This window comes from Choloepus didactylus, chromosome 2, assembly GCF_015220235.1.
Source record: "Choloepus didactylus isolate mChoDid1 chromosome 2, mChoDid1.pri, whole genome shotgun sequence".
NCBI classification, from domain to species: Eukaryota; Metazoa; Chordata; class Mammalia; order Pilosa; family Megalonychidae; genus Choloepus; species Choloepus didactylus.
The window spans coordinates 115442718-115461995 of NC_051308.1; the positions used below are offsets into that span (position 1 = coordinate 115442718).

At 44.1% G+C, this 19278-nt stretch overlaps 2 protein-coding genes across 3 annotated transcripts; both read left to right on the forward strand.

Moving 5' to 3' along the window:
- Positions 1 to 2865: 2865 nt before the first annotated feature.
- VPS72 (vacuolar protein sorting 72 homolog) lies at positions 2866 to 13928 on the forward strand. 2 transcript variants are annotated; one of them, XR_005215236.1, is made up of 6 exons: positions 2866 to 3047; positions 6482 to 6634; positions 6809 to 6923; positions 8523 to 8699; positions 9312 to 9423; positions 12681 to 12815. XR_005215236.1 is itself a non-coding variant. In XM_037826016.1 (6 exons), the coding sequence occupies exons 1-6, from the start codon at positions 2931 to 2933 to the stop codon at positions 13569 to 13571; spliced, it is 1095 nt and encodes a 364-aa protein (XP_037681944.1). In that variant the 5' UTR covers positions 2866 to 2930; the 3' UTR covers positions 13572 to 13928. The 2 variants fall into 2 exon arrangements, 1 of the variants encoding a protein (XP_037681944.1); XM_037826016.1 differs by lacking the exon at positions 9312 to 9423 and adding an exon at positions 13184 to 13928 and having other exon boundaries at positions 12681 to 12825.
- A 147-nt stretch (positions 13929 to 14075) lies between these two features.
- TMOD4 (tropomodulin 4) lies at positions 14076 to 18815 on the forward strand. The gene is made up of 9 exons (XM_037826019.1): positions 14076 to 15475; positions 15701 to 15857; positions 16170 to 16286; positions 16824 to 16913; positions 17072 to 17202; positions 17288 to 17395; positions 17754 to 17897; positions 18156 to 18300; positions 18703 to 18815. The coding sequence occupies exons 1-9, from the start codon at positions 15353 to 15355 to the stop codon at positions 18723 to 18725; spliced, it is 1038 nt and encodes a 345-aa protein (XP_037681947.1). The 5' UTR covers positions 14076 to 15352; the 3' UTR covers positions 18726 to 18815.
- Positions 18816 to 19278: the final 463 nt, after the last annotated feature.

The window sequence follows — 19278 nt, forward strand, 5'->3', positions numbered from 1 at the left end:
GGACCTGTCGAAAAAAACCCACAGAAAGCAGTTAGACCATGTTACAATCTTCCCGCGATTCAAGCCTTTAGCCTCCAACTCTCGATTTTCTATGCTCCAAAGGGCATTGAGGCACAGAGAAATTCCCCCATTCCCATGGCCTAGTCTTCGTACTAATTCTACTCAGTTTTAACAAAGTACCCCGGAGGTTCTGAACTGTCTCTGAACATACTGTAAACTGCTAGAGAGCAGGGACTGTGTTTGGTTCACTCATATCTCCAGCTCCTCGCTGTGAATCTACATAGTAAGGACTCAAGAATTATTTGTAGAATGAATAAATGAAGAGGTATGGAAAATATCCAAGTTTTATAGCCCTCAAGATAGCCTAGTTATCCTCCATCCTGATGTCTTCTGAGTTCTAGAAAGGGAACCTAGAACCTGAAAGTCCATCAAATATCCCCACACACATCTGCCTTCTACCCCCTCCCCCCCACCACCAAAATCCAAGATAATTGTTTTCCTGCTGCCACCTGCTGGATTATTTTTCCTCCTTTGGGTACTGAAGGTAGAAAAACTTCAAATGATTGGACTGCCACTTCTAATTCCACTGTAGTGGAATTGTGTACTGCTGAAGTGTATTATGGTTGCCTATAACAATGCTAGCAGGGTGGGGACACACTGCCCAGCAAAAGATTTGATTCATAGTAGGTGTTCAATAAATACTTGTTGAATGAATTATCCTTGTTTCCATTTAGAGCAAGGGATTGTTACCATTTCCTGAATTACTTCTTTAGCAATCATCTGATGCAAAAGTAAAGCTGTTTCTGATTTAAAAATTGGTAACAGACCAATAAAGCCCTGACTGACCAAGGCAGTAGGTCAAACAGAGGGATCTTCTTCCTGGAATCTAATCTGTCACTTGGATAAAAAGGTGAATTCTATTTCAGCCCTCCTGAAAGAAGAGATCCCTCTTTTGTAGCTCCTTAGGAATCTTTGTTTCTCCTTTATGTACCAGAAAATGGTACTATTACACCTACCACCTTGTATTATATTTGTTTGTTTCCCTCATAAGACTGTGAACATTTCAGGGCAAAAATTATATCTTACCCATTTTCATTTCTCAAGCATCTAGAATAGTGCTTCGCAGAGAGTAGTTGCCCAAAATATGTGTTCTGAATATATGAATGAATGAACTCAAAATTCAAGAAGTGGAGATAGAGGTGTTTAAGAAGCAAATATCTCCCATCTTTTCCTCCTAAACCTTGTCTCTGCCCTCACTCACACTCCATTCCTGGGCACTCTCTGAGTCAGGGAGACACTCTTCCCCAGGAACATTCCTGGCATAGCTGAACTGGAGTGATGTGGCAGGGTGTGGAAGCAGGGGCAGTGCAGGACAAGTTGGCTTGGTGCCACCAAGGAAGTGGAAAAGGGAGTTCACCAATACATACTTTGGGGAAGAGGAGCAATCTGGTGACCTCAAAATAGAGTCAGGGAGACATGTGCACATACAAAGGGGAGCCTGTGCATGCATATGCACACATATGCACACAAAGGACTTTAGAAAAATTTCCTTAGTGATTTAGAACCATCCTAAGGTCAGAATGGAGGAGCAAGAGGCTAGCAAGAGCAAAGGAGAAGCAAGAATAAGAAGATGGGTGCCATATTCATTCGATTTGTCATTTGTAAATTCTTTCAAGGAACATTATTTAGCCCCACCTATGCCCCAGGCATTGTGGTGCCTTCCTAATATACACAGATGAAGATAAAGTCCCTGCCCTCAAGAAGATCACAGAAGAATAAAGCAGACAGACATGTAAATCATTACAACATGTAGAGGTGCCAACATAGAATATGTACAAGTGCTATAGTTTGACAACCATATTTTCAGAATACAAAATGGGAACAAAAATTGACACAGAGTCTCGACAATACCACATATGATTTGAAATTAGAAATATTCCAGAGAATCTAGAAGGCATGATCCCCATGGTTATGGGATCTGTGCCTAAAAAGAGAGGGATGGGTGTGAGGAAAGACTTCCTCATCATTTAGAATGAGTATTTTGCCAGGTAGACAAGAAAGGCAAGGGATTCAAAGGAGAATGAAAAGCATGAAGGCACACCAGAGTTGGGTGTTAGGGGAATGATGCTGGGATAGGATGAATGAGGTGAGGCAAGAAAGGCAGGGGAAAGCTAAATTATGAAGGATTTTGAATGGCATTTTAATAGTAGTTGTGGCCTACAAATATCTATTACATACCTACTAAACACTGTGCTAAGACGTTTACAAGGATTGTCTCAATCTTCAGAACAGCAGAGCCTTAATGGGTAGGTATTACAGGTATTTCTCATCTGTAAGATGAAAATACAGATTCAGAGAGGTAAAACAACTTGCCAAAGGTCACACGGCTAGAAGAACGTAGCTAAAATTCGAACTTAGGTTTATCTGGCTCTGAAGCTGTGCTCTAAACCACAATATTACTCTGGCTCGAGTTTGCACCTTTACTATGATGGTGGGGAGCCATTAAAGATTTTGGGGCAAAAGAATGACAGTCAAGTCTGGGTTTTCAGAAAGGTTCCTACTGGCAACAGAGTGGAAAACCAACTGGAACAGAGGGAAAATGACCTCTTCTAAAAGAAAACTGGATGACTCCCAAATTTAGGACTTATGGTAGTAGGTGGGGCGTCAGTATCACCAAGTCCAACCTTCCACACCTCGGCCCGCACTACGGCAGGGGGTGTGGAGTGTCTACTTCGGAGTGGGCGGGGATGAAGAGTCAAGCTAGGCCTAGGGGGCGGAGCTAGGAGCTCCTCGAAGCTCTACTGCTTCTGACTGTAAACGCTCCGTTTCCGCCGCCCGCGGCCAGCCGCAGGTAGTGGTGTCGAGCGCCGAGCTCCGAAAACCGAGCTGGGTGAGGAGATGCTGGTGGCGGCGCAGTCTCGGTGGGCAATATGAGTTTGGCTGGGGGCCGGGCCCCTCGGAAGACTGCGGGGAACCGGCTTTCTGGGCTCCTGGAGGCAGAGGAGGAAGATGAATTCTACCAGACGACTTATGGGGGTTTCACAGAGGCAAGAGCCGGGCCCAGGAAGAGGGAGGGGAGGAAGCGAAAAGTGGAGTCCTGAAGGGAGAAACCCCGGACAAAGAGGGGAGCGGGAAATAGAGAGAGAAGCCCTGGAAGCTTATACTCCTGTCGGGGTGGGGAAGTCGGGGGAGGGGGATTGGGGAATACCGTCGAATCCTAGAAGGGAGAACCCTGGAAGGGGTTGATGGGGTCAGGGACGGAGAGGCTCTTGGAGGGAGACCCTAGAGTATGGCAGAAACCAAGTGTGTACTTCTCTAGTTTCATCTCTCACCCCACTTCTGACGTCTAGCACACGCAACGCACATCGTAGTCACTCGATATATACTCCTTGGTCCACTGCCTGGTTATTCACCTGCAGTATAGAAAGGACCCTGCCTCATGATTAGCGGGGTTTAGCTCACTCCTTTTTCACCTTCAAAGTCTCAGTATCGCCTGAGATAGCCCTTCCTTGACTGTCGTAAAAGTATCCCCATTTGTTTCCATCATAGAACATATCTCAATTTGTAATTGGATTTGGTTTGCTTACATGTTTATGCTTTCCTATTAGATTGTAAACTCCGTGAGATGAGAGATGGTCTACGTTCGACAGTAAAAATCCAGTGGCTAGTCCAGTGTCTGGACTGGGTTGGCAATCATTAAATTTTTATTGACTGAATCTATCCATTCATTATGTACTGAGTACCCAGAACATGCCAAGCACTGTAATAAGCTCTAGAGAAATAGACAGTATTAAAAACACTGCTCTTTTCTTTCATATTCCATATCCCAGTGAGGGAACAGTTAAAATATTGTGTGATAAGTGCTGAAATAAGAGGTAAGCATAGAATGCTGTGGTATCACATAGAAGCCAGGATTGTTGTTTGGGATAGAGATCCCAGGGGGTCTGATGTTTAAGTTGAGGACAGTTTGAAAAGTAGGTCTTGACTGAATGAAGAGCAGTAGGGCTGGGAGGAAGGCATAGGGAATGGTTAGTCTCCGGAGGGCATGGAGTGGAGTATGTAAAGGCACTGAGATCCTGGTCTGGCCTGGAATCTGCAAGTCATTCTCCAGAGCATGAAGGAGAATGCAGATTGGTAAGGCTGGAGGGAGTAGGCATGGGTTAAATCATGTAGGACCTTGTGATCCATGGTAAGGAGTTTTGCTCTTCAACCAGAGGACTGAGAAGATTCATCAAAATTCCATGATCAAATTTGTACATTAAAAAGATCACTTTGTAATGAGGAGAATGGTTTGAAAGGGGCAAACAAGATTAGGTAGCAGGGAAACAAGATTAGGTAGAATCCAAGCAAGAAAGAGATGATGGTGGCCTGAACTGAGTTTGTAGCAGAGGAAATGGAGAAACATGGACTAGAAGATTCAATACAAATTAAAGAACTAAAATCCACAGTACTAGGTGACTGAGAATCATTACTTACACAACCCTAACCAAATGGCTTAAAATAGAACTGTCTCATCCCTCCTACAAAGCTAGTTCCCCCTCTCCATTTTCCTATTCCTGTCATTTTAGGAGTAGTTATTTAATATGTACCTATCATGCTTCCAAAAAGGGTTTAAGAAGGCTTACACTATAAACAAAAAGTAGAAACAGTAAAAATAGAGACAGATGAGAAGTAATTGTACCAGGAGCCTATGCTAAAATGGTAATAGCAATTGGTATTAAATTTAGCTGTGAGCTTCCTGGCAGCCAAACCCTGAATTTCTTTCTTTTTTTGTAAGAAAGAAGCATATGAGTTTATCAAGAGTGACAAACTTATTCGGCATTAAATCTTAGGAGGAATTTATCATTGCATTCATATATATGTGTGTGTGTGTATGTATATATGATATATAAAGTAACAGGAGTTTTGTAATGATGTGAAAACATTCTCTTGTCTAGTCATGTCTGTTTAGGACCCTCAAATAAAAGCCAAAGGAATGGTCTTAAACCCATAAGTTAGTGAAAGCGTTTCATTAAGCATTAAGCTAATGTGTAGTTGAATTACTACCCTCTAGTGATATGACTTAATATCAGGTTAGAGCTCAGAGGGTTAATGTGTTCCCAGGCTGTCTTTCACAAACATCACTTGGGAAGAAATGATGGTCATCAGTGCAAGATTGAACTCTCGCTAGCTTGGAGTGTTGTGCATCTATTGTTTGCTTGCTTTGGCAGCATGTGTACCAAGATTATCCCATTAGTCTGCATCAACTATTGAAAAGAGAGCCACATGTTTGAGGTGCTCCCCAGCCTTGTAGATTCTTCCCCAAAGTGCTTTTTGTTCCTTTCCATTGTGGCTGCCATTTTAACCGTAACCTGCATCACCTCAAGTCTAGGCTATACTTTAGGCTCTCTTTTCCAGCCCATCTAACCACCTCCAGAACTTTCTGAAACACCCTTTTGTACACAGTTTTCCCCTCCCCTAAATCTTCAGTGACTCTCTGTTACCCATTGTAGTAGTACCCAACTCTTTTACTGACCCAACACACCTGAGGAATGAGACATTTCTCTCAGTAACTTTACTAAATCAGTACTAATTTACTGATTGTGAGTGTTGGGACAAGTAAGGGGATGGAAGGGATTGAGAATCACTGGCCTGCAGGTTAAAAATCATAGGTTTATCAGCCTGAGATCTAAGCTTCGCCATAGACAGAATGCAGCCTCCTTTTCAAATCTTACAGTTCTGAAGAGTAATCAATTAATGTTGGAAGGAGGCTGTGCTGGAGCCAAAAGCAATCAGCTAGGAAAACTTCTTACCAGAGACAAACCCTTTGCTTTGCTTAGGTCAAACTCCTTATTCCATAAACATTCTATATTCATTCCTGCTTCTGCATCTTTGTTTCTGCCATTCCATCTGCCCATGATTTCTTCTTTGCTCTTAGCTGTGTAAATACTCCCAGAGTTTTAAACCATGGCTGAAATCCTCTTCATCCTTTAGAGTCTAAAGCAGGGTTCAGCAAACTATGGCCCACAGGCCATATCCAACCCACAACTAGTTTCTATATGGCCTGTTCCAGAAAAAGCTTGCCAACCCTGATCTAAAGGATTAAAGTCTAAAGTTCGACCTTCCCATACTGCCAACCCAAAGCAAGTATACCTTCCACTGAACTCTTCACATTTTATTGCCATTTGGTACTTTGTGTTTCCTTGTATTAAAACTTTTCTTTTTATGATTATGTCCTGTTCTCTACTAGACTGTGACCACCCCCACCCCCAAGGTAGAGATCAAACTATATCCCTTATTGCCTAGTACTTAACATAGGTGACCATACTGTAGATAAAGGGCAATCAATTAATGTTGGGAGTGGGTGGTACTGGAGCCAAAGGCCAGTTAGGAAGTCTTCTTGCCAGAGCTGGGATGGGTAGCAGGAAAATAAAGAGATTCTGTTCTTCCTGGTTGGGCACTGGTAATGCCAATGCCAGCCCTCATCTCCCTGTGTCCTCAGGAATCAGGAGATGATGAGTATCAAGGGGACCAGTCAGACACAGAAGACGAAGTGGACTCTGACTTTGACATTGATGAAGGGGATGAACCATCCAGTGATGGAGAAGCAGAAGAGCCAAGAAGGAAACGCCGAGTAGTCACCAAGGCCTATAAGGTACAGGGTGCATTCTGGTTTTCTTGGACCTTTTAATTCCTGTTCTCCCTTCATCAAATCCCCGTACTCCCCACACCACACTACTTCTTACAGTGCTAGTTTTCTGTTCTTAAGATCCTCACCTTCCTCCCTATCTCTTCTGTTCCTTGGTCTCTGATTCCAATCTGTTCCCAGGAGCCTCTCAAGAGCTTGAGGCCTCGAAAGGTCAGCACCCCAGCTGGTAGCTCTCAGAAGGCCCGAGAAGAGAAGGCACTGCTGCCGCTGGAACTACAAGATGATGGTTCTGACAGTGAGTAGGGATATTTGGGGGTATGGGGTAACCTGTCTTCCCACAGACTGACTTTGGAAAGAGGTAATACTATCTACTTCTAACACTAGAAGACAGATGATATGGGGACTAGGATCTGATAACTATCAGTACTAAAAGTACAGAATTTCCTCAGCACTCCTAGAATGCAAAGCCTTAATATTAAGGTTTAGTATCAGTAGGAAGAAGAGAGTTTTCCTAGAGGATTTATAGCCCGATTTGTGAGATGAGAAAAAAAACGTATGTATAGCCCATAGATATGCATAAAGGCACAGATTATCCAATTTGTTTATTTTTAATCCATTGAGATTAAAAAAACTTACCTGCTTACATTTATCTGAAACTAGTTTTCTTTTCTGTATTTTTTGACTGTTTTTTTTTTAATTTTATTGAGATGTATTCACATACCATACAGTCATCCAAAGTATACTATCAGTTGTTCACAGGATCATCATATAGTTGTGCATTCATCACCCCAATCTATTTTTTGTACATTTTCCTTGTACCAGAAAAAGTAAAAATAAGAATAAAAAATAAAAGTAAAAAAGTACTCAAATCACCCCCCCACCCTATTTTTCATTTAGTTTTTTGTTCCCATTTTTATACTCATCCATCCATACACTGAGTAAGGGGAGTGTGATCCACAAGGCGTTCACAGCCACAGCTGTCACCCCTTGTAAGCTACATTGCTATACAGTTATCTTCAAGAGTCAAGGCTACTGGGTTGCAGACAAACTAGTTTTCTTTTGCAACTCAGTTTAGTTTTGGAATGTTCTCAAATTGAAAGGTTACTAATTATTTTTAATATTAGTTTTGGCAAGTCACAGGAAGATAAATCTTTTGTCATTGAGAGAAAAAAATAAGCATTGGCAAGCTAGTAAAAATTACATTCGTAAGGTTTGTTGATCTGTTTCCTTCTATTAGTATAACTAATCAGACTTTTAGTGCAAAGTTTATTAAGGGAAAAGCCTCTTGACTAGTTATAAAGGAGGCAAGAGACTGCAACTATAATGAGTAGGCTTCCTTTGAAGGAGGTGGTTAGGGGTCAGTGTCATAAAAGACAAAGGCTTAGAAACTGTTTCAGATTAAATGAAACCAAAGAGATGTAATAACTAAATGCAATATATGATTCTGGACTAGATCCTGTAATGGAGAAAGTAAAAATGCTATAAGAGATATTAGAGTGTCAGTTGACAGAATTGAAATATGGATGATAAAGTACTGTATCAGTGTTATATTTACTGAAATTTATTTATTATGGTTTTGTAAGGAATATTATGATTATGAAAAGAATATTCTTATCCTTAGGAAATATACACTGAAGTATTTTAGGGGTAAAAGGCTATGATTTGTACAACTTAACCCTTTTTTTTCTGAAAAAAAAAACATACACACACTTGCAGAGAGTAAACGGGGCAAAATGTTAACAGTCTGTGATCTAGGTAAAGTATATATGGGTATTCTTTTTACTGTTCTTGCAACTTTTTGGTAAATTTGAAATCATTTCCAAAAAAAATAGTTTAAAAATTTAAAAAAGATATAAAAGTTCAAAGATTTCTTCCTATCTGATTTTCTTCCTAGGTCGGAAGTCCATGCGTCAGTCCACAGCTGAGCATACACGACAGACATTCCTCCGGGTACAGGAGAGGCAGGGCCAGTCACGGCGGCGAAAGGGTCCCCACTGTGAGCGACCACTGACCCAGGAGGAGCTGCTCAGGGAGGCCAAGATCACAGAGGAGCTCAATCTGCGTTCACTGGGTCAGTCTGTGGTTTCAGAAACAGTGGGTAGTAGGGCTAAGGAGCATGAGAAAGCTGTAAAACCTGGAGGACCAGAACTGGAGAGATGGGGATTTGAGACAAGGGAATCAGGAGAATGAAATAGAGAGAGTAGGTGATTGGGAGCAAGGGACAAGGTAGTTGTGAGGTGTTTGAAGAACAAGCTGTATTGAGGCATTTTGGTGTTAAAAGTTGTATAGAACTGAGTTCAAATTCTGGTTCTGCTGTTCACTTGCTATAAGACTGTAGGCAGATTACTTAACACATTTGCATCTTGCTTTCCTTGTTTACAAAATGGGGTGATAATAACCTGATTTTAATGATAATCATGAGAATTGGAAATTCAGTGGTCAGTCATTTCTTATGATAAATTGCTTTAAAGTAAAAATTATTCTTGAAAATCTCTTCCGTTTATATGCTATTGGGTGTACAACCGTGGAGGAGTGGCCAGGGAGTTGGAGAAATCCAGGAGAGTTTGTGTTAAGGATGCCAAGGAAAGAGAATATTTCAAGAAAGAGTAAGGTTGTTGAATGCAGTCAAGATGCTGATTAAGAGGAGAACTGAGAAGTGTCTATTGATTTTGGTGACATGAAGGTCAGAAATGAACTTAGCGACACTTTTTGTGGTCCATGCCCTATTGAAGTGGTTTGAAGAGCTGTGAAGGGTAGGAGAGAGAAGAGAAGCTGTCGTTGGACCCGGGATCAAGGTAGAGTTGTTTTTGTTTTGTTTTATTTTATTTTAAATATCTTTGGTGAGAAGCAGCTTCAAGAGTTTTTGACAGAGAAGAAAGAAGGAATAATGAATAGTGTAGGTTTTTAGAGAAAATAGAAGGCAGGAGTGAGAGTTAGAGCACGGGTGGGTGAATTGGCCTAAGATGAGAGGGGAGGGGAGAAAGGATGAATGACTTGTAGTCGTAGCTTTGTAAATCCAGAGCAGGACGTCATAGTGGTTCTCATCTAGTGGGAAGAAGATACTATCATCTGTGAAATGTTGGGAGTAGGGTTGGAAGTTTGGGAGAGTAAAGGGTGTTTGAAATATGTGTTGAGCTAGGATTATCTGGCAATGTTAGGGGACCTGTTGAAGTTTGTGACCATGAATTTATAATGGTACAAGTCATTTTTCTCCAGTAGCACTCAGCAGTCCAGATCTGGGCAAGGGAGTTTAGATTATTGACAAGAGAATGACTGAAATGATAGATTGAGGAATAATCTAAGCTGGACTGAAAAAGGAAAATAAAGGCTGGAGGGGGCTGATGGATAGGGAGAATGAGGAAGGATCCATGCACTAGGGATACTGAAAAGTAGAAGAACACAGGGATATCAAGAGGAGTGGAGCAAATAGACCAGAAAAATAGAATGTTGTGGTCAGAGGCTGGGACATATGATTTTAATATTTTGAGTTGGCACACTTTAAAGCAATGACAAAGTCTAGATTGTAGCTGTAATAGAATGGAGTAACTAACTGAAGAGTAGTGCGTAAGAAGGTTGTTAGAGATGAGGCGGCAAAGAAACCGGGGATGGGATGTCAAAGAGGCTGCCCATGTGGACTTGGTAGTCACCAGGGTGACCTAGGATGATGGGAGTTGGAGTGGAGAGGAAGAGTGGAAACTAGTACCAAAGCCTTCAGGGAGTGAAGGAGTGACTATGACTGGTGACTAGGAGGATGGGAATGTAAGCTGGACTGTTGGCACAAGTCTCAGAAGGGAATTTGCAGGTGGATGGAGGAGTAGTGATCTAAAAGCTCCGGGATAGAGCTCAATAGGACACAGGCATATCCTGTGTGGGATGTGAAAAACGAGCAGCCTCTACCAGAGGGCAGTGGGGAGAGTGGTGGCCTCAGCAGGTAGTCAGGTATCAGGTAAGACAAGCTGTGGAAGGAATGCTGAGTGAGGAGCCTGAAGATACAGGTGAGTTTTCTGATTATACAGCCAGAATTCCAGAAGGTACAGGAAAGTTTTCTTGAAAAGAGGAGGGGTTGGAGATTGAGTCAGGAGAGAGAAAGCAACATTACCCACCAGAATTGAAGTACCAAAGAGGTTAAATCCCTGGAACGGTTTACAAAGGAAATCTTCTGGTCAGACTTTATCTAGAGGATTGTGTTCACATATACACTCTCCCACATTTAAGAAGGACCAGAAATTTGGAGTTCATTCACAGGAAAGGGACCAGGAATATATATATATATTTTTTTTTTATCATCATTTTATTGAGATATATTCACATACCACGCAGTCATACAAAACAAATTGTACTTTCGATTGTTTACAGTACCATTACATAGTTGTACATTCATCACCTAAATCAATCCCTGACACCTTCATTAGCACACACACAAAAATAACAAGAATAATAATTAAAGTGAAAAAGAGCAATTGAAGTAAAAAAGAACACTGGGTACCTTTGTCTGTTTGTTTCCTTCCCCTACTTTTCTACACATCCATCCATAAACTAGACAAAGTGGAGTTTGGTCCTTATGGCTTTCCCAATCCCATTGTCACCCCTCATAAGCTACATTTTTATACAACTGTCTTCAAGATTCATGGGTTCTGGGTTGTAGTTTGATAGTTTCAGGTATCCACCACCAGCTACCCCAATTCTTTAGAACCTAAAAAGGGTTGTCTAAAGTGTGCGTAAGAGTGCCCACCAGAGTGATCTCTCGGCTCGTTTTGGAATCTCTCTGCCACTGAAGCTTATTTCATTTCCTTTCACATCCCCCTTTTGGTCAAGAAGATGTTCTCCGTCCCACGATGCCGGGTCTACATTCCTCCCCGGGAGTCATATTCCACGTTGCCAGGGAGATTCACTCCCCTGGGTGTCTGATCCCACGTAGGGGGGAGGGCAGTGATTTCACCTTTCAAGTTGGCTTAGCCAGAGAGAGAGGGACCAGGAATATTTTGATCTAATTATTCCTTAACAAATATTTATTGAATGCCTATAATGTGCTAGAACACTACATGACTCTGATAATAGGTAGGTACTATGAGTTGCAGTCACTGCCCTTAAAGAAGAAACATATCAGCAATAAATTGCGGTATAGCAAGTCAGAGTCCAGGCCAGGTAACATCAATAGTGCAGTCAGCCAGAAGGACTGTGATGAATTGGAGAGGAGTGTCTGAAAGGAGGAGCAATTGCTTAGGTCTAGCCAATTGTCGCCATGTGAGAATGTAGACCCAGGGTTGCCAGATGTTCTTATTTTTCAAGAGGGTCCAGAAGTCTTCATATTTAAATGCAGTTTCCTAATTTTTAAATATCAGCAATTAATTCATATTTTTCTTTAAAACACTATTTGAGTCAATCAAAACATGTAAGTGGGCTCCCAGGTTGCAACCTCTGCTGTAGACTGCAATAAGTACAGTAATAGGAGTGTATACTGGGTACGTTGGAGGGAAGTAGACTGAAAACCATGTCATATGAGGAGTGGTTCAATGAAATAAATGTTGTGATCAACCTGAAGAGGACTCAGTGAAGACACAGACACTAAGTTCAACTGTTGAGAGGACTGTCATGTGGAAGGCAGATCAGACTCATGTCCTTTATGACGTTAAAAGGTAAAACAATATCATTAGGAAATATATTTCAGCTCAAAATAAGCAAAAACTCTAATGAAATAGAGATGCCTAAAGTTGTAATGAGCTGCCTTGGAAGGGAATGAGTTAACATGGCCTTTGTAGAAGAGATTCCAGTATATCTGTGGGAGAATGAACAGGTTCACCATCAAAAGAGGTCCTACAGTTCTTAGTGGGTGAGGAACTAAGTATACTTACGAAATAAGGGGTAGAGAGAATGTATCAGTTATCAAACTTATAAAATTGGAGGTGTTCAAAGGCCTAAGGGACTTTCCATAGTCTGTTTGGATAGATAGTGACTAGATGGCTAGGGAGATAATTGAGAGATTATGGGAGAAAATGGGGATGGGCAGAAGGGAATCTGACCATTCCTTCATTCCTTCCTTTTGACCCTGAAGAGACATATGAGCGGCTCGAGGCTGACAAAAAGAAGCAGGTTCATAAGAAGCGGAAGTGCCCTGGGCCCATAATCACCTATCATTCTGTGACAGTGCCACTTGTTGGGGAGGCAGGCCCCAAGGAAGAGAATGTCGATGTAGAAGGGTGAGTGAATCTCCGGGGGACCAAAGAAGAGAAGTTTCTTCCTTCCATATTCAGCTTGTGTCTTCTCAGCCCTGTTTCACTTGTTTTCCTTACACAAGATCTCCCTAATACTTGGATATCTTTCAAATTCCTTTCGTCTTTCAGCTCCTTATTTCTTTGTCTTTTAGCCCCTCACTTCTCCCTTTCTTTCCTGATTTTCCTTCTAGCTCAGCTTTCTTTTCCCCTATCACTTTGTAGATTCTCTCTGACTGTTCCCTATCATTTGCCTCCTTTTTCTCTTTCCTCACTTCTTTGATCTTTCTTTTTGCATCTGTTGACTTCTCAGCTCTTTGTGTTTTTCTCTGTGTTTTGCCCTCAGACTAGATCCTGCTCCCACAGCATCTACATTGACTCCTCATGCCGGGACTGGACAGGTCATTCCCCCAGCTCGCTGCTCACGTACCTTCATCACTTTTAGTGATGATGCAACATTTGAGGAATGGTTCCCCCAAGGACGGCCCCCAAAGGTCCCTATTCGGGAGGTCTGTCCTGTGACCCATCGCCCGGCCCTATACCGGGATCCTGTTACAGACATACCATATGCCACTGCTCGAGCCTTCAAGATCATCCGTGAAGCCTACAAGAAGTATATCACTGCCCATGGACTGCCGCCCACTGCCTCAGCCTTGGGCCCTGGCCCACCACCTCCCGAGCCCCTCCCTGGCCCTGGGCCCCGAGCCTTGCGCCAGAAAATCGTCATCAAATGAAAAAATGTCTAGTCCTTAGAAATCAATTTCCTGCCCTGATTTGGGGCTCTTGATGTTACCTCTTCTCTCCATGTTTCTCCCCTCTGTCACCTCTGATCATTGCCCAACACTCTTCTTTATTTCTTTTCCCATCTTCCCTTCTAGTTCCTGCTGGTTTTGTGAGTTTTAATCTAACAAAATAGAAAGGTCCCTTTTGTCTTGTGTCTTCTATAGGGTTGGGAGCAAGAAGTATTTGTTTGTGAATGCCTAAGTATATATGGGTCTTTATTTTTGATAGCATTTATGATGATTCTTTTATGATTCATGGTTTCTTTTTATTATATATTTCAAGTAGATTAAAAATGCCATAAAAACAGACACCAAAACAAAATCCTAATATTTACCTTTTCATCCCAGAAAACTGCTTTGGATACAGCAGGTACTAAATAAGTAGTAACTATCTGATTCTCTTAGGACCAGTGTCTGGGACTGGGGCTTGTATGAAGAGAATGGGAGGAGATGCCATGGCTGTTAGTGGCCACTAGAGGCTCTCAGGGTTGGGCAGGGTATGGGGGTTGTGTTTATGTGATCTCCCACTACCCCCCACCTGGCCAGATCTAAAATAATAAAATGCTGAGCTCACTGTTCCTCCACCCTCTCCCCGGCACCAGGCTCCTCCTGCTGCTGGGACAGTGCTCCACCAGAACAGACAGACCGACAAAAAGGGAGGTGAGAAGGGAAGTGGCCACCAGGACTGGTAGGTGGGGAAGGCAGGGGGTTTATGGATGAGAGCCTTGTGGGATGGGAGGAGAGAGTGGCTCCTATTGGGAACGATATGGAGCGTGCCTCTTTCACACTGTGTATGTTTCTGATACTGTCCGTCTTGTCCCTTAACTGTATAGGGTATATATTATCACTGTAAGTGTCTCACACTTTGTGGATGATTCATATTCAGCATGGTGTGTATGTGCAGCTTATGTGTATTTTTCATATTGTAAAAGATTGTGCAAGTTTAATCCTCTCACTGTTTTTAGAGAAACTTTATCTCATTTATAAGGCATTTCCCACCCATTAGTCTGGTATCACCTTCTCCAAAGTCAGGAACAAATAATGGGTGATAAGGCCTTCTGAGGCTGTATCACCCTGCCCCTAACCTCAAAGATCCCTAGACTCTGAACCTTTGCTTTCCCTTAGGGTTTAGAATTTTAGCAAACATAAGAATCAAGTCTTGATCCCCCTACAATAAAAGATGAAATGGGGATAGGGCAAAAGAACTGTCCCCTCCCCCCCCAATCCTTTTTCTGCTTAACCAGTTTTGGAGAAAGGTAGGATTATGGGGAAGAGAGGAGGAATTTCCCTGAAGCTCCCTGCCTTCCCCCCTTTCCTTTCAATGGGAATCAGGCATAGGGCCAGCTGTTCTGGCAGGGCCCCCCCAACAGCTGTGCTAGAGCAAAAGGTACTGACCGGCGAGGTTATAGGGGACAGTTGCTGCCAAGAGATCTGTCATGCAGTGAGAGGGCAAACTCAACCTGGATGCCTTGGATCCCCATCCAGTGACTGGAATCTAGGGAAGTCGGAAGAAGGAGGTCTGGTTCTGGCTCCAAACCACCTAACTTTCTTCCCCCATTCTCCCATCCCAACTAGATTTCTAAGCTCCAAGGCATCCAGGTCCTTGTTCTGCCTCCTTGGCTGGTCTCTTTGTGTCCCTACTGTGTGTATGTATTTCTTCCACTGTTCAACCACTTTCCTCATATCCCCAGGCTCTGTGAGCTCCACACTGTGGGGAGGGGGTGGGGGCCACCATGTCATCGTATCAGAAGGAACTGGAGAAATACAGAGACATAGATGAAGATGAAATCCTAAGGACCTTGAGCCCTGAGGAACTAGAGCAGCTGGACTGCGAGCTGCAAGAGATGGACCCCGAGGTAGAGGTTCCAGCGGAGAGTCCAGACCATCCACAGGGAACCAGGGGTGGTCCCCAGGCATTTGGGAAGGGTACTGGGTCCTGGGTGGCTGAGTCCAGGGCTACGAAGAGGGTCTGGAGTCCCAAGAGAGTCAGGGAAGTGGTGTCTGGAGATGTTTTAGGGAACCCTAGAGGTGCCCCAGGTCAGAAAGGAGGTCTGACTTGCTCCCCAAAACTCATCCCTAAGAACCTGCTCCTGCCAGCTGGACTAAGACAACGTGACCAGACAAAGAAGAGCCCTACCGGGCCACTGGACCGAGATGCCCTTTTGCAATACCTGGAGCAACAGGCACTAGAGGTCAAAGAGCGTGATGACTTGGTGCCCTTCACAGGCGAGAAGAAGGGTATGGGTTCCAAGCCTCCCAGAACCCAAATGACTATCTTTCACACGTCCACCCTCCAGCTTCCTTCTTACCTTCCAGCTCCTAGTTGCCCAGGGACCCTGGTGCCCTGATGCCTATATGCTAGGCTTGCACTCTTCTTACGAGAGAGCAGGGAACCCAGGGGTAGTGATTACTGAGCTTGTAGAGGACCCAGGCTTTCCATTATTCCCTAGTGACCCCAGCATTCCAACTCCCAGAGAAGGAAAGGAAGCTAGAGGCCAGGACCTTGGGAGAAATGGCCTCTTCCTGAACCATTCTTCATCTCCCCATCAGGGAAACCCTATATTCAGCCCAAGAGGGAAATCCCAGCAGAGGAGCAGATCACCCTGGAACCTGAGCTGGAGGAGGCATTGGCCAATGCCACAGACGCTGAAATGTGTGATATTGCAGGTGGGCAGCTGTGGGAGGATGAGGAGGATGGGAAGACCAGGGACAGGGGCATCCTAGCCATGGCATGGGCCTGTTGGAGAAGGCCCTGAACCAGGATGTGGAGGTCTGAAAAAGTCTCTAAAGCAGTGGTTTTTAAAATTTTTCTTGTTTTATTTTTTTATGTAGTAATGCCTTTGTTTTTTACCTGAATAAGTTAATACCCCAAGGACAATTTTAACAGGGATTATAAAAGCAAATAAAAGTGGAACTATTCTAGCTGAAATCAAAATCAGGAAAGGGTTCTGGCAGACTCCCTCACCCTCTGGTGGCTTTGTAGGGACCTTCCCTTAGTCCTATCTCAATGTTTTAAAAACCACTGCCTTGGGCATTTATGGAAGGAAACCCTGGAGCCCCGGGAAGGTGGAAAACCTCTTTGGAGGCATGGAAGGGTCAGACTTTAAAAATGCTGCCCCAGATTCAGAATAACTAGGGTGGGGAGCTGCTTGGACTGGTCCCTTCTCCTCATTCCTTGTGGCCCCTCTGCTTTACCTTCTCTAGCAATTCTGGGCATGTACACACTGATGAGCAACAAGCAATATTACGATGCCATCTGCAGTGGAGAAATCTGCAACACCGAAGGCATTAGCAGTGAGTGTGTTTGGGGAGTGTGGCCCCCCAAGGGATCTTGGCAAGCAGGCCCAGAGTCTGAGGAAAGGTAGCAAAGGGCATGAGTGCATGAGTGATAAGAGAACCAATGGGGAGCTAGGGGGACATGTTGGGGTTCCCTTCCTGCCCTAAACCACCAGGTGTGGTACAGCCTGACAAGTATAAGCCAGTACCAGATGAGCCCCCAAATCCCACAAACATTGAAGAGATTCTAAGGAAGATTCAAAGCAATGACAAAGAGCTGGAGGAGGTGAATCTCAATAATATACAGGTAAGTAGAATCCTCCAAACCATACTAGGATAACTGCTGAAATCCCAGTCCTCCAGCCCACAATTTCCCATTCTCCTGTTGATAGGACATCCCAATACACATGCTAACTGAGCTGTGTGAAGCAATGAAGACAAATACCTACATCCGGAGCTTCAGTCTGGTGGCCACAAGGAGTGGTGACCCCATTGCCAATGTAAGGCTGTTGACATCCCCAGCGCTTTCCCCATATCTTGACAGTAGGGCTGTCATAAAGCGATGAGCTGGGGGTTGCTATTTCTATCCTGCTCTCTTCGTCAGCCCTCCAGTTCACAACTCTGCAATGCTCAGATCATTTTCCCAAAGAGCCACATCCTCTGTTCAAACACCCCAACTCCACCGCACACTTAATCCTCTTGCTTTCCCCTAAAACCTACCCTCACTTCTATCCTCTTCTAGCCCCACTTACAGCTCCTCAAGGACTATTCTCAGAGCTGTTTCCCTCCTGCTCCTATTCTCTCCTCAGTCATCTGTGAAACTGTTCCCTAATTCTAACTCAAGTCCGTACTACCCAGGCAGTGGCTGGCATGTTGCGTGAGAATCGTAGCCTCCAAAGCCTCAACATCGAGTCCAACTTCATTAGCAGCACAGGGCTCATGGCTGTGCTGAAGGCAGTTCGGGAAAATGCTACACTCACTGAGCTCCGTGTAGACAACCAGGTCAGTATCTTCTTCCCCTGGTCTTTGCATTCAGTTGACTCTCACTGAGCTCCCTCCCTGAGCCAGCCACTGGGTAGCTATCTCATTTAATCTTATTTGAATTCTCTTCTTCATCATCTCTGAGGGGGGCCAAATCAGAAAGTCCAGTCACCCATTCTGGAAAACCAAGCCCCTTTGACCTCCCAGAGGGGTCTGTGGTTTGGAACAGCATATAGCCCAGAGAGGATGGCTGACAGCTTCTGCCTCTCCCTCCCTCAGCGCCAGTGGCCTGGTGATGCAGTGGAGATGGAGATGGCCACCATGCTAGAGCAGTGTCCCTCTATTGTCCGCTTTGGCTACCACTTCACACAGCAGGGGCCACGAGCTCGGGCAGCCCAAGCCATGACCCGGAACAATGAACTACGTGAGTGACTGCAAATGTGACACATGGGGGAGAGAGTAAGGAGGTACAGAAGCTGGTGGATCCGCCTGAAAGCAGGCTTACTGAGTGTCAAACAGCCTGGGGTGCTACAAAGAGATATTCAAAATTCAAATCCCATGAGTGATCAGAAAGTAGATGGAAAAGTCCCCTGCCCCAAATATATACCAGGGGAGAGGTGGAAAGAAAGCTAGAGATATTTGCATGGAGGCATGGTATTGTTATTTGTGGTGTGGTTTCTTGTTTTCTTATTGTGAGGTGGGCCTATCAGGTGGCTCAAGACACTACCTTTATGAATCTAGCTAAAGAACTGGGAAAGGAGAAGGGTGCCTCTGCAGAAGGCAAGAGATGGAACGAAGACTTGTGCTTACTCTTCTTTCTTTTCAGGTCGCCAGCAAAAGAAGAGATAACACTGCCTTTCTCTTTTCCAACTAGAGCTGGAAATCTTGGACTTAAATCCTCATCTATCCCTTTCCTGTAAATAAAGGCCCTTCTGTCCACTCTGCCTGCCTCCTTCCTTGGGCTATGGGGTGGGAATCTTGGCGCTAACTCCCAAGGGTTACTGCCAGTTCATCAGGGGATTATTTATACTCTAGGGATCAGCAGGCAGGGAGGTTCAGGTTACTAGGAAGAGGTGGGGGAGCTCCCTCCCTTGGTGTTCCCCCAAACCCTGCCAATGCCTTTAATGTCTTCTACTTTCACAAGGTACCTAGCCTCAACCCTGTTTCCAGATGTGGCCAGGTCCCCCAGTGCCTACCCTATACCTCATGTGATGTGAAGGGGGAAAGGACTTACTTGGAGGTAGGAAAAGAGACAGACAACATGAAGGGCAAAGACCTTCTTCCGACAGACTTATTAATAGGGCACCAGGCTGCTTGCAGCTGACGCTTGGCATGACTTTGATAGAAAGGTGGGGGAAGGGTTAGAAGTATGGGGAGCTGTGTACATTGCAGGGAAGGAGTG